A 14,742-nucleotide genomic window follows, 5' to 3' on the forward strand; every position below is an offset into this window, starting at 1 on the left:
AATTGAGCCTCTGCCTAGCATACCTCTGTGTTATTTGTGTCCTAAACCATTTAATTTTACGAGGCACTGATGGTAACTAATGTTTTGTATCATCATATTCTGATCATACTGGGATCATACTGACCCAACATTTAGGATGATAAGTCCTTAGGGGGATTGGATAGTAAGTTCTCTGTCCAAAATGGTAATAGTCAGCTTCTCCACACAGAATCCCTGAATACCAAACCTGATGGATTAGATCAACAAAAATAAAAATGAAAACGAATGTAAATTCTTAATTACTTTTATTACTGTGGTGGCTTTGACATTTAAAACTGGAAACTATATAAATCTACATTTATTCCAAGCTGTGGCCAGAAATGAAGCCTCCTGTCTCTCTCTCTCTCCCTCCATCCTTTTGGCTTGGCTGTGTAAGGCTAACGAGGTTTACTGATCTATTGCCCCCCCAGGCCCTGACCAGGCTGTGCTTCCCGCCAGCAGTGATGAGACAGTGCCACATGCTGTTAGATTATGATGGCCACGCCCACCTACCTCCCTTTACATTGCGCTCATTTCAGCACCTCCTGAAAAATGGCCGGCGAGCAGCTTTCTTCTGTGATCAAGCTAGCAGGCCAACACTAGTGCGGTGCAGGGAACTGCCCCTGTGTCATGCATGGGGATGTGGGGTTTGGGTGCTGGGGTGACCAGCTGAAGGTTAGCGCTCAGGCCTGATGCCATGGGAGTTCTTCAGGTTTCTGTGGTTCACAGGCTTCCACGGTGTTCCCACAACAGAGCTTAGTTAGGGATGTTTAAGTGCATTTGAGATGGAAAGAGCATATGTTAAGTGAGGCAGTGTCTTCATTTGTGTGTATATGTGTTGTTACACTTCAGCTTGTCCAAGTATCGATCTGTGTATCTTCTGTCCTGACCTGTGTATATTAAACTGGTTATTAGACGTCCCAGGGTTGTTTTCTCCATGTCTGGCCAAGCCAAGGAAAGGGGGCAGGCCAGCAAACACTGGCACAGCCCAAAACCCCTGTACCCACCCACTCAGCAGCAGTCTGGCCCGAATACCCTCAAGCTAGATCAATGGCCCCAACAGGGTGGAAATTAACTCCCAGAGATCACAGCTGAAAGACAGAAGTAATGTCTGTTTTCAACCCAGCAGATAATGATATCCAGTCGATTGTTTGTCTGCGTTCCTAGGTGTTGTGTCTACCTCAGACATGGGCATCAACTCACATACAGAATATTGATCACCAGTGGCCTGGTGCGTCCCTCTAATTGCTGTTTATTGATTATCACCAGACAGTAGTGCTCCCTGTCTGCTTGGCTGGTGCACCTTGCTCATCGATCCCACAGTGGGTCGTCAATTAGATACAAATGGCAACTTGCTTGGTTTAACTTATTAAGGCCAGATGATTAAATAGAGCAAAGCCATGGTTAAATCGTCACTCAGGGAGGCATGACTGAGCCTAGGCTGCCCTAACACTGCGCTCGGGTGACTTTCCCAGGTCCCGGCATGTGGGAAAACTGTGGGAATTCCTGCAGGATGCCATTCCGAAGTTTCAGGTCACCGAAGAGGGCACATTGGAGAGGTCCACATCAGCGTGCTCTGCAGGCGGCAGGCACTCACAGGCAGGCGAGTGTAAGAGCAAGTCACCCACTCTGAACAAGGAAAAACAAAAAGGTATGGGACATGTACATAATCCCACTCCATTTGTTTTGGAGCCATTTTCCAAAATATGTCAAGCAAATTCACACAACCAGGATGAGCAGGGGAAAAATAAGCAACTGTGCAAGGCAAGTGTCTTCTATTGCTGACCCAAAATGATATAATTCAACATTATATATAAACAGCACAAGAGGGAACATACTGAATCTATATGAGCACTAAAGAATCAGTATATAATCTCCAATCTTGAAAGCTCAGAAAGTATAGGTCATTTGAAGAGCTCAGATGAGCTCTTATCCTTGTCTTATCATACAATATCAGTCAGCATCGAAATGACTTACTAGAAAAAAATCAAGACTGGTCCCCAGACTGTAATACTTATTGATTTTGTGTAATGAAAAGTGCTTCTTCCTTAAAGGGATAATGAGCAGTGGTAACCAGGAAGAATATTCTAGGTGGGGCTGTTGTTGACATAATCAATCAATCAGTTTCAGCAACCATCCCAATACAACTTAACACAACTAGTGCTCTGTGAAATAACCAGTAATTATTTATTCGGCATTAAAATCAAAAGGCAAATAATAAATGACAATTATCATTAGTGCAGCTCTAATTTGCTCAGACTGAAGGTACAATGTGTATCATTAGACAAATCTGAATATTTTGTTAACTAAAGGAAAACATTTTTAAACAAATTGAAGGCTTGCATTTTAATGGTTGTCCTTATATATTCAACCTATAAATTAAGTATCAAAAGGAAAGCTTCAACTCAGACTTTACAACTGCCTAAACTTGTTAAGTTGTAAAGCGAGCTCATCTTAGCTCGGTTCGGTACATCTACCACTAAAATACCGTTAGCAAGCTAAACAAGTTATCTAGCTAACGATAGCGAAATCAATTAAATAGAGCAACCACTAAATTAGATCCACAACACACTGGTAGCGGATATATAACGCTAGCGAACTTAATAGTTAACTAAAACTGGAGCAAACCTAGGCTTCAATAGCTCAGCTAGTTCATTGGAACTATAAATGAAAAACTACCACAAAATACACAATACACAACTTGCCAGTCTTAGCAAGCTACTCATCACCGTGTAATTTTTCCACCAAAGTTCTCTTAAAAAGATTTTAGAGAGGATGTTATTGAATCTGGAGGCGACTTGAAATACCATGTGCAAAGTTACCGCGTTCATGACTATCAATGACATCAGAATTTCCTACTTTACCGGCTACGATAAACAAAGGCCCGTTAGGCATCAAATTCGGGTACGCTGATTGGCTGAATTTGTTTGTATGCGCGCATCTTGTGTAAGCGATGTTCAACAAACTGGCTACGCTGGTGCTGGTAGCGCTATTACCCCAGAAGAGAGGGAATGAACCAGAAAGCTAATTTCTCCCAGTATATTTTTTGTATCACACGCATTCATACTCAAATTAGTAGTTATTGATTATTTAAAAAAAAGAATAATAAAAAAACAAAACAAAAAGAAACACATTTCTACCAGGTGGGGCGAATAAATCTATTGGCCAGCTACCACTGATAATAATGAGACTTGGTTATTTAAAATCTTGCATAACCTCTGTAATGCCTGGTGTTAAATTATGATCATTAAAGTACACTATATAGAAACATTAACGGTTTAACGGTAGTCTACTAGCAGTCATCACCTTGACACAACCTTCTTCCAAGTCTTCTTCACAACCACCATGATGAGATGTCCTTCTAAGAAGAAGAACAAAAGAAAATCATCCCTTATAGACACATCAATCATGTATTTACCCATGAATCATGTTTCTGTCCCTCTAAAGGCCAGAGGCCAGACTAATCTCCCCAAGTAACGCCTGCCTGTGTGCTTTGCTCTTTTAGAAAAGAAGAAAAGCAAAGAGGGTGAGAGAGAAAGAATGGGCAACGAGGCCACCTCGACCCTGGCCAACGAATACGCCTTCACTCAGAGCAACAGTGCCGGCCAGCCCACAGACGACAGTGAGACAATTTGTGTGTGTGTGTGTGTGTGTGTGTGAAAGAGAGGTAAAGGCTGTTTATTTTATGTTTATTCCTGTCCTTTTATATATATATATATATATATATATATATATATATATATATATATATATATATATATATATATATATATATATATATATGTGTGTGTGTGTGTGTGTGTGTGTGTGTGTGTGTGTGTGTGTGTGTGTGTGTGTGTGTATGTTACCTTACCTAGCATATTATTAACTAAAATGCAATCAGGATAAGTTTCATTTGCATGCTAAAATCCTTTATATAGTTTCTTATAAACAAGTACCAGTGATACCTGACTAACCTGAGGAAATAATCCAGTTATTAGAGAAAAGCAGGTCTGGCACAGAGGTCACACATGTACTGAATGCCAGCCTGCCTGCCGCCTAGCAACGGGGCACGACCCTGCATGGCACTCCCCTGGCACATTCATGCATTACAAAGTTCATGTGCTCAGGCCCCATCTAACAGCTAACCCCTTATCTGCTATGAAAGAGAGATAGACAGAGAGAAAGTGTGTGTGTGTGTCTGTGTGTATGTGTATGTGTGTGCACTCCAGAGTATGAACGGAGTCATTAGGCTGCTTTATCCTCAGGCGCACCTATGGTGTGCTGAGTGCATTGGAATTATGCATTGTGCCCGAAGAGCTACCTTTTTGTCACTCCGCAGTGCATGTGTGAACCATATTCTGGAAACACGTGCACGCACACATGCACACACACACACGCACACACACACACACACAAACCCACACCACAGACCTTGCTAAAAAATTGACAGTGATTTGAGGGAAAGTGCTTCACGTGTTCGTCAAAGTATTACCATGGATTCTTGATTTTCCTGCTGAGAGGCAGTCTGCAGTGCTGTATGGCTCTTTTGGGTCATTAACGTCTGTAAGTGAATAACTGAATTAGACCAGGATAAAACTGAAAGGCAATAAAAATCTCTCTGTCTCTGTTTGCCTCTCTCTTTCTCTCTCTCTCTCTCTCTCTCTCTCTCTCTCTCTCTCTCTCTCTCTCTCTCTCTCTCTCTCTCTCTCTCACACACACACACACACACACACACACACACACTTGATCTTTTTGTCTTTTGCTCTCACTTTCACTCCTACCATGTGGTTGATACTAATTAATCAGAGAAAGATTGTAACATGCTGTGACATATATAACTTGGCACCAAGCCCTAGATCCTCTGTGCTTCAAGCAATATCTCTCTGTCACTCTCCTACACCCCCCCCCCCCCCCAAAAAAAAACACACACACAGCTCATTCTATTAATATTATGGGAACATTTACTGTGCGTTTTCCCTCAGAACGTGAGGAATAGGTAATCTCATTAACCTTGCTTGGGACCTGCTCCATATATCCAAGTCTTTAAGGACAATGTCTCTCTCTCTCTCTCTCTCTCTCTCTCTCTCTCTCTCTCTCTCTCTCTCTCTCTCTCTCTCTCTCTCTCTCTCTCTCTTACACCTTCTCTTTCTCAGTATATCCAGTGAAAGCTTGCCTGACATTCATAGCTGATAAAGGTCAAATACTGTTGACACAAATTCTTCCTCTCCCTCTCTCTTTCCTCTTCTGCTTTCTATTTGACTTTCTCTTGAATCTAAGTGTCTGCAAGATTGCACTGCTCTGTTCTCTTAGAATCGCTCTGTCATCATAGAGCTGCTTTATCTCTAATACTAGAGGCATGCTGTGTTCCCTCAGCTTACATATTTTATCGGCTCCCTGTGGTTGTGAAAAAGTGTGCGGGATCCATCTTGATTACTGTCCTCCATAACTGAGTATGGCTCAGAAATCTCTGCTTCCACCACACTATGTGTTGTGTTTGCCCAATTGTGCTTGGATAATGGCTTTCTAACTGGTCTCTTTCTCTTTCTTTCTTTTTCTCTCTCTCTCTCTCTCTCGCCTTCTCTCTGCCTCTCAAACACACTCCCTGGTCTAGGCAGTGAGTCTCCTCAGATGGTCGTGTGTGCCAGTTTCCAGCCGCTGCACCTGCAGGAGAAGAAGACCTCCATGCTGGGCCAGATGGTACTCCCAAAGATCCCTCCCATAATTCCATCCTTTGCTGTGAGATGTTCACCCGAAAACAGTATATAGCTCGCAGTATGCTTGCCTGACTCCAGAGATCCACGTGGTTGAGCGTTTCTCCTGCTCTGATGTGTCTGATTTGGCTCATGCACTAATTCTCCAAGCTTTCTCTTGGATTCTGTTGGATTCGTTGAAGCAGGAAAAATATGTGACCCGCATGATCCCCAAGGCCGGAGCAAAGCTTTTCACCCTGAAATCTATTGGTTTTACTTCGTCCAGTCTTGGACATAAATTCCACATGATTTGTTTGCTCTAACAGTGCCCACTGCATTTGTATGGTTGTAACAACTCTAAGGTCAGACATTAGTTGATTTAGATCTGGTGTACTCAGCAGTGTGTCTTTTTTACCTATTTTTTGCTACGCTTCAGTGAAAATTCTAATGGAAGTTCTAGTTTCCTGTCGTATGCAAAAACTACATATTCTGCAACTTGCTGGGACAGCATCTACTGACATTTCAGAAAATGGCTGATTCGTTGCTCACAGGGCCAGAGCTGCTAAATGAAAGAACTGCTCTGCTCCTAAGGTTTGGTGAGGTGAAGCCCACATTTCCAAAGCTCATTAATGTGGTAATATGCTGCAAGTTGTGAACTCCCCACTTGCTTCTCTCCATCCTTTCCTTCATCTTGTGCTCAGCTTGTGTGCTACTTTGGATCAGTTCTGGTTGTCTAATCCATTATTAAAAGGTGGCTGAATATGGGGGTTTGTGTATGTGTGTGTTTTCTCCAGGCAGACTCATCAGAGAGACTGCGGCAGTACGGGCTATCTCAGCTCTACAGTCACCCCGTGCTTCTGATGCGGACCAGAGCCTGCTCCCTGGTGGTGGGTCCCAAAACGCCCCCTGTATCGAGCTGGAAACTTGTCCGCCCCCGTAAAGAGAGGAACATCACTGATGAGCCCAAGGGTGAGCTCTAGGGCGTGTGTGTTTGTGTGTGATCCAACACACGCACACACGCACACACACACATACACACATACACACACACACACACACACACACACACACACACACATACACACACACACACACACACACACACAGACACACACACACACACACATGAACACAGACAGACACTTTCAAGTTTCATCAAGTCAATACTGGAGAGCTAGAAGGCCTGCTGCATATCCAGGTCCCAGTCTGTGATGGTTATTGTGTGTCATGTATTTGTATGTATATTCAGGTCTCAGGCTTTGATTGTCACCATATGTGGTATATCTGTGTGTATAATCCAGGTGACCAGTCTGTGTTTACTGCATGGTATATCTGTGTGTATAATACAGGTGACCAGTCTGTGTTTACTGCGTGGTATATCTGTGTGTATAATGTAGGTGACCAGTCTGTGTTTATTGTGTGGTATATCTGTGTGTATAATGTAGGTGACCAGTCTGTGTTTATTGTGTGGTATATCTGTCTCCTACAGAGACCCCACTTCAGAAGCCTGAGCAATACATACAGGTGGCCAGTCCCTTCCTCAACTTCAGACTCATAAGCATGTTTGCCCAGGTCCAGCTGTAAGCATTGTGTGTGTGAGTGTGTGTCTTTATGTCTATGTGTTTGCTGGGAATCTACAAAGCCCTGATGGTACTGTCATTACTGCTGGGTAGATGCTGTACGTGTCTTTGCTGGCTCTGTGGTTTGGTTATGTGTGAACTGCATGCTGAACAAGCAGGTGTTTGTGTGCGTGTGTGTGTGTGTGTGTGTGTTTAAGAGAGAGGATGTGTAGTGAGAGATGGATGGATGATATTAAGTACACTCTCAGTGTGTGTGTGTGTGTGTGTGGGAGGATGTAGTCGGAGAGCCAGACAGCCATCAAGCCTCAGTATTGATCTGTGTGTTCCTGCGCGGTGAGCATCCCCCCACATTCATGATGGAGTCAATACCCACATTCACATCCCAGCCTCTGAAGAGCCGCTTATTTTCTGCCTTTATTGTCCTGTGTGAGACGTCGGCTGCTGTTGTTTTCAGGCGGATCAAACACAGCATTTGTTTGTGTGTGGGGGTGTGTCTGTGTTTGTGCATGTTCTGAAATGCCTTTGTGTTGGTGTGCTTGAGTTATGTGTGTGTGTGTGTGTGTTGCCCTAGGGATCCTCATCTGGACAGGCACGGGAGGTGTGGGAGCAGATCCAATCTGGCTTCGTTTGACGAGGCATATGAGGGCGAGGATCCCAGTCCTGCCCCTCATGTGGCAAAGTGCAACCGCCTTAGTTCGCTGGACTCCGCTCACACCACTGAGGTACACTAAAAGACCCTCCCACCCTTGCTCCGCTTAGCATGGGTTCACTGGACACTGCTCCAAGTCTGCAGGATGCTGGTTTGAAGGCACCAGAGGAAGGCATAGTGGTGGTCTACCCCATGATTTAGCTCCATAGCTGGGAGCGATTGGATCCCACCTGCTTCAACCACTCCTGTGTCCAACTCCAATGTCAGTGCCCCTGTCTGCCCGAGTGAGTGAGCTCACTGGGCAAAGGGAGGAGAAGGTAAGTGGGGGAGGTGGACACGGGCTTGCTATTGCATTCTAAAAACAAAAAACAAAAGAAAGGGACAGCTCACAACCTCTGGGGTCTAAAAAGCAACACAATGAGCCTGTCAGTCATCTGGAGGGATGTCTCACTGGGGGTTCATAACAGGTCCAAGTGGGGAGTAGCCAAAGTGTGTGTGTGTATGTGTTTGTGTTTGTGTGTGTGTGTGCGTGTATGTGTGTGTGTGTGTATGTGTGTGTGTGCTCACTTGTACTTGTCCACTGACCAACAGGGTAGACTAACATGGCAGTGGGGCAGGTAAGCTGTTCATCACATCCACTTTGCCATAGTGCAGTAAAGGGAATAAGGTATGCTCAGGCTCAGGCTAGCCTTTTTGTTACTTCTTGAATGTGTGAAATGAGGTATCACTCTCAAACTTTGCAGATGCTGTGTTAATGTGATACTTAGCACCTCAGCTTTCAAAGGACCTTCTCTTGTCTTCTCTTCTCTCCTCTTCTCTTCTCGTCTCTTCTCTGCTCTTCTCTTCTCTCTGCTTCTCTGCTCTTCTCTCCTCTTCTCTTCTCTTCTCTTCTCTTCTCTTCTCTTCTCTTCTCTTCTCTTCTCTTCTCTTCTCTTCTCTTCTCTGCTCTTCTCTTCTCTCTGCTTCTCTTCTCTTCTCTTCTCTTCTCTTCTCTTCTCTTCTCTTCTCTTCTCTTCTCTTCTCTTCTCGTCTCTTCTCTTCTCTTCTCTTCTCTTCTCTTCTCTTCTCTTCTCTTCTCCTCAGTTATTCACTTCCTACCTTTGAGTCACTGATTAGGTGTGGCATATATTGAAGCGCTAATGGTCCCCCACATCTAAATGGCACAGTCCTTGGGCTTTAAAAGTGCTGTGAAGTTGGGGCCAATTATACATGAAAAGGGGTCGGTGGAGTGTCCCAGAAACAATCTGTATCCATGGGGGCAGGAGGAACAATCTAGAAAAACTGTTGCCATGGTGTCACCCACTTACTTGAGTAGTCTTATGATTTGTTGGGGCGATGCAATGCCATTAAAGCTAAATGCTGACATGCTAATCAGGTGCTACGGCTAATCCCATCAACGTCTGAACATCCTCGAGTTGCTTGTGGCTCTTCTTCCTTTGTCCATGTGCCTGAGTGGATCGAGGCTCATGGCTCATGGTCACATGGCCTTCCTCATGTAAGCCATGTTGTGGGAAGCATTTTCGTCTCCTTTGTGATCGGCACTCCACCAATCAGTGTTGAAACCATTCACCAGTGAGTTTGCCCACAATCCCAGAAATAAGAGAGCCATTTTCCCCTAATCCCATGAGAGAGGACTAGCAAATTGGCAAATAGTACTATGCTTCTTCCTCTCTGGCCCAGGTTTATTATGCCATGAGTGTCGTCAATAAATTTGTCGTTGAAAAACTCTGCTTCTCCATGAGTCTGTCTCTGGATGCCTGTTTTCTTTTTGTCTGCATTTACTCTTCCTTCTGCCCCAGGTATCAGCAGAGGACAAGAAGAAGGATGAAAGTGCTCTTAATGGTAAGGTGTGCTCATGTACCCCACCCAGCCAGGCAGCCACCTGCACGGGTTCTTAGAGTACACCACCAGTTATCAGATGTGAGGTAGTTAGTAAGCAGCCTGCCCTCAAACAGTTTATTCATACTGCTACTGGAGTCATGATGCTCTGCCTATGCTTTTAATGTGCTCTCATTACATGTTGTTCTCATCGCGTGTAATGAAAATGAAATTCGTCGTATTAGTGAAAACAGAAAATGGACTGGCACACGCAGACTGAATTTGCAACTCTCGCCGCCTGTAAACAGAACCCTGTCATTTTGAAGTGGATATTTTGAAAGTCTGTTTCATCACTGTGGTGTGGGGCGCCTTGTAGCAGTTGGAATCTAAGTGACTGTCAATGAGTGTGAGGATGTGAAACGATTCACCACACTGCTTTCCTCCCCTCCCCCTAATCATTGTGAAGCCGTTAGCACCACAACGCTAATAGCTGCTTTAATTGGATAAGATGTCTGGTGGAGTGCTTTGCTATCACCATTCCACTTTTTCTATCTCTCTCTCTGTCTCTGTCTCTCTCTCTCTGTCTCTTTCTCTCTTTGCCTCTAGTACCTAGCCTTTTTCCTTTTTAATAGTATTTCACAAACAGACAGACACCCACACATGCAGGCACGCACGCACATGCACCACTATCGTCTCCATCTCGCCCGATCGTGACTCTGCACTCACCCCTCATCACGACAGGCCAATTACACGCTTTTCCTGGGGAGCTTGGTGGGTTGCTTAGTAACACCTGGAGTGAGCTAAATGAAGTGAGCTCCCGCGGTGACTTCACCAGAACGTCTATATTCCTGCTGGCTCTCTCCTTATCGGACATGACTCTTCAGGAATCCTATCGCTTCCTGTTGGGGTCCTGTCCTGCACATGGATTGAGTGTTGAGGCCTGCAATGGTGTGGCTGCTGGTTTGGTCCCGAAAGGGAGCCAGGGGAGCCAGCTATGTGCCAGTAGGTAAATTCGCTGAGCATTTGGATCAAGTGCATTTAGTACAAGCATATTCCAGGAGTACAGGCATTCATTTCTGTTCCCCTGTCCCTGGGAGTCAGGTTGAGAATATGTGGTAAAACCAAGGCTGCTCTTGGATCAGTGTTGGACAGCAGCTTCCACCAACACCTCACCCTTGACTGATTGTATGTGTAAGAGCATATCTTCTGGCTGCTGTTAGCACTACTGAAGACACATGGAGGAGGGACAAAAGTGTGGAAGTTTATGTTCCTGCCAGCTCACAATCCTATTGCAGTAGCCTGGAACACTCAGCTTCATTAGTCCTTCCCCTAAGACTCTCCAGCCCTGCCCCCAAGATTCACAAAACCTCTCAGGCAGGGGTAAATAAGGGCTACTGAGCCAGGGCTGCTGAACAAGCAGCTGAGCCCACATGATCCTGCGTCTTGCATAGCCCTGGTGTCACATGCCCGCTGCGGGCTGCCCCACAGTACCACGCCGGACACCTGACGGAGGCTCAAAAAGTAGGGCCCGTCACCATGGCACCACAGCTCTGGAACCCAAGAGTCATGTAGTTAAATGAAAATCCCCTGTACGTAGTAATATCCTTCCTCTCTTGCCAAATTCATTCTTACTGTGAATAAACAATATCTAGATGTAATGTAAATGTAACATTTTTTTTTTCCTTGGATGGTACCAGGTGCAAGCAAATATTGTTTGGGGATAAATACTTCACTTCTCACAGAGAGTTAGAAGAAAACCTAGAGCCCTGTAGTACTAGATTAATGTCCATGGAACCAGGAGTTCTCTGAATCTCCCTGGTTTCAGTTTTCTCCCCCTTTATGCTCAGCTTGTATTATTCTTCACTTTCCAGAACCTCTTGGAGCTGTTTACACCCACAGACATAAGATGGGCATTGATCTCTGTGGTTCTACCTGACACCTTTGTCTCTGTCAGATGCAGAGGCGGCAGAAACAGAAGCATCCTCAGTTCCCATCAAGGAGAAAGAAAAAGAAAGGGAGCAAGTGTGGACAGCTAAGGAGAGCAGCACCACCCCGCCCCAGGACATGGTAGCATCCACAAGAGCCATGCTTCAAGAAACGTGGGTCCACCTCCACGACTTCCCCCAGTGCTTCCAGTGAGAAACAGCCCACCCTTTTACCCTGTGACAGAAAATGATGAGGCAATGTGAGTTCATTCTCGCCAGATTCTGTCCAAGTGATGTTTTTTCTTGCATCTTCAAAGGACACTGCTGGTTTTCCACAAGCCCAACACCTACACTCACCACTCCCAAAAGTCACAATTCAAGGTGAAGTTTTGGTCACAGCAGTAATTGCAATCTTTGACTAAGTCCAGGTGTGATGAAAATGTAATAAGCCATACAAGCCCATACTTTTGAAGTAGGGAACACACCCTACAGAGCCATTTCTTTAATGTCTTTTTAGAACTTCGCTCACAAAAGGGCATTCTAAAGACACAGGATTCTGTCTGTGTTATTTTCTTTCAGGGGTTTAGATGGCAAATGCAGGAATGCTTGTTTTAATGGCTGTTCTTCCCCCATCAGAGCTCTATCACAGCTAGAATGTCTGCCACGGCTCTGACCAATATGACAGGCTCCACCAACTCCACACTCTCCACCAAGTTGCCAGGCTCTTGCGTAACGACGTCAGTGCAGGTACACACCGGACAATTGTGTACACGCGTGCAAAAGTGTTCACGGGTCCACACTTGTGCACACACGCTCACATCCAAGCGGCCGTGCCCACACGAGGGCAAGCATGCGCACGCTCACATAACTTGTTTGGCGGTTGTATATTGTTTATAATAATCCTTTTGTTTTGGATCACCTCTTCCTGTTGTGCCATGTATTGTCGATGAATGCCGTTTATAGTAATCCCCTGAGAACTTTATGGTTTGATTTAATCTTAGGTAATTACTGTGTGTGTGTGTGTGTGTGTGTGTGTGTGTGTGTGTGTGTGTGTGTGTGTGTGTGTGTGTGAGTGTGCGCGTGTGTGCATGTGTGTGCATTGTAGTCCCTAGAGACATATACAAATTCAGACCACATTAATATTTACTGTTGCTGTCCATTAGGTACAAAGAAGCTTATCTAACTCTCTTTCTCTCTCTCTCTCTCTCTCTCTCTCTCTCTCTCTCTCTCTCTCTCTCTCTCTCTCTCTCTCTCTCTCACTCACACACTCATGTACTCTTATTCTCTCTTTATTAGGGGCCAGATGAAAAGGCCTCTTACTTCCTGTTTGTGGATAACCTGTTACCTACAGAGATTCTCATCTGTTTCTCAGCACTGGTACACTGGGGAGACAGTGTGGATGAGAGTAAGGCAAATACAGACACACACACACATCAGACGTATGGGGATTTTTACAAGACACATTTATCTGTGTGCGTGTATGTGTGTATATGTGTGTGTGGGTGTGTATGTTTGGGTGTGTGTGCCCATGTCCTGTTGTGTATGTATGTGCGCACTGTGCAGTCAAGGGTTGTGTCTCCAGGACTGGAGTCCTGACAGCTGAACCTTTTTCCTGGAAGAGCATAATATTTCAGTTCCCACAGGTGAACATCCGGACCACTGCCTGCAAAGCAGCAATTCTGTCCTTGCTGCCAGGGTAAGACCACTCAAAATCATTACCGTAATCATAAAGAACCAAAGCCATAATAATAACCGTAAACCTTACTGCAACTATATAATTTGGCATAATCATAAATTTAAATAGGTGATAATCTTTAATCTTGCTAGCACAGTTTAAACATAGCAGGGTAATACAGAGCATAACCATGTCATTACTATAATCATAATCTTATCCATAACAGTGATCATTACTGAAACCATGTTTAATCCATATTAAACATCCTAAAAACCCTAAGACAAAAACTATAAGTATAAATTCACTTATAAATCTTATAAATTCACTTAACCAATGATTAATTTAAAATGAATGTGATGTAGCCTAATTTAGTTTACGTCTGTTCTAGAGTATTCAATAGTGCCTCATCCTCTTTTTTCATGTGTGTCTATGTATCATAACCATAGCTATAACAGCAATCTCATACCACATCTGTAATCCTGTCCACGACTCACTCCCTCTGATCTCTGCCTGTAAGGAGGCAGCTCGCCAGGCCACAGTGGTTTTTGGAACACCCTGGAACCATGAAGACCACATGTGAACATAGCGAACAGTGCATGAGCTTGCTGTAGGTTCTGTTCCCAATAATGTAGCCAGGCATCTCTGAGGAATCCCAGAGACAGTGAGAGGGTGATAGAGCGAGAGAGAGAGAGAGAGAGAGAGAGAGAGAGAGAGAGAGCGAGAGAGAGCGAGAGAGAGAGAGAGAGAGAGATGACCCAGTCTGCTATTTCTAGCTCTATAGTGACCTAAAAGCAGGGGGCCTACATACAGAGTGTGCATGCTGGGAACAGAGATTTATCAGGAGGTAATATAAGAGAGAGAGAGAGAAGGGATGAATGCCAGCCATCATGTTCACTAGAGCCACCCTTAGTGAAGACAGGGGGGAACATAAGAGTGCTCTTTTTAAATACTGCTGTTTTTGCAGATAGATCCTGTAGTCTCGACCCTGTCCTGACTCCATGACTGTTGTGTTTCCTGGGTTCTGCTTTAGCCCATTCTTCCACTAGTCTAGACCTTCTTTTGTCAACATTTCCCCACAATGTTTCTTCAGGAACCACTAAATACTTGCAGCAGTGAGAGAGGCTGCATGTGTGGCATGGGCAGTGGTAGCTCAGTGGTTAAGGTACTCAACTAGTGGCATGAATCCACATCGCAAAGAACGCTAGTTTGAGTAGGAAAGAGGTCAGCTAGGAGGGAGGAGTTTCAGTGGCCTTTCACTCAGTTATTGCGAAACTCCATCTCATATGCTACTACCATAGAGGAAAGACCAGGCCTAGCACTTTCACCCTGCAAAATAGTTCTGGACTCGTTATGAACCCAGATGTTTCACTACAGTAACTACAATCTACATTCATTTTAATTTTAT

General features: G+C 44.6%; 1 protein-coding gene across 1 annotated transcript in view; it reads left to right on the forward strand.

The window, feature by feature from the left end:
* The window catches only part of adgb (androglobin), a 33,447-nt gene that overhangs the window by 5,228 nt on the left and 13,477 nt on the right, over positions 1-14,742 (forward strand). The window contains exons 8-19 of the mRNA XM_035529339.1: positions 1,494-1,669; positions 3,524-3,640; positions 5,612-5,697; positions 6,485-6,659; positions 7,180-7,270; positions 7,842-7,992; positions 9,719-9,761; positions 11,692-11,872; positions 11,980-12,043; positions 12,299-12,409; positions 12,959-13,067; positions 13,226-13,358. Of these exons, the coding sequence (XP_035385232.1) occupies positions 1,494-1,669; positions 3,524-3,640; positions 5,612-5,697; positions 6,485-6,659; positions 7,180-7,270; positions 7,842-7,992; positions 9,719-9,761; positions 11,692-11,872; positions 11,980-12,043; positions 12,299-12,409; positions 12,959-13,067; positions 13,226-13,358 (1,437 nt within the window). The remainder of the gene's footprint in view (positions 1-1,493; positions 1,670-3,523; positions 3,641-5,611; positions 5,698-6,484; positions 6,660-7,179; positions 7,271-7,841; positions 7,993-9,718; positions 9,762-11,691; positions 11,873-11,979; positions 12,044-12,298; positions 12,410-12,958; positions 13,068-13,225; positions 13,359-14,742) is intronic.

This window comes from Electrophorus electricus, chromosome 8 (assembly GCF_013358815.1).
Source record: "Electrophorus electricus isolate fEleEle1 chromosome 8, fEleEle1.pri, whole genome shotgun sequence".
NCBI lineage: Eukaryota > Metazoa > Chordata > Actinopteri > Gymnotiformes > Gymnotidae > Electrophorus > Electrophorus electricus.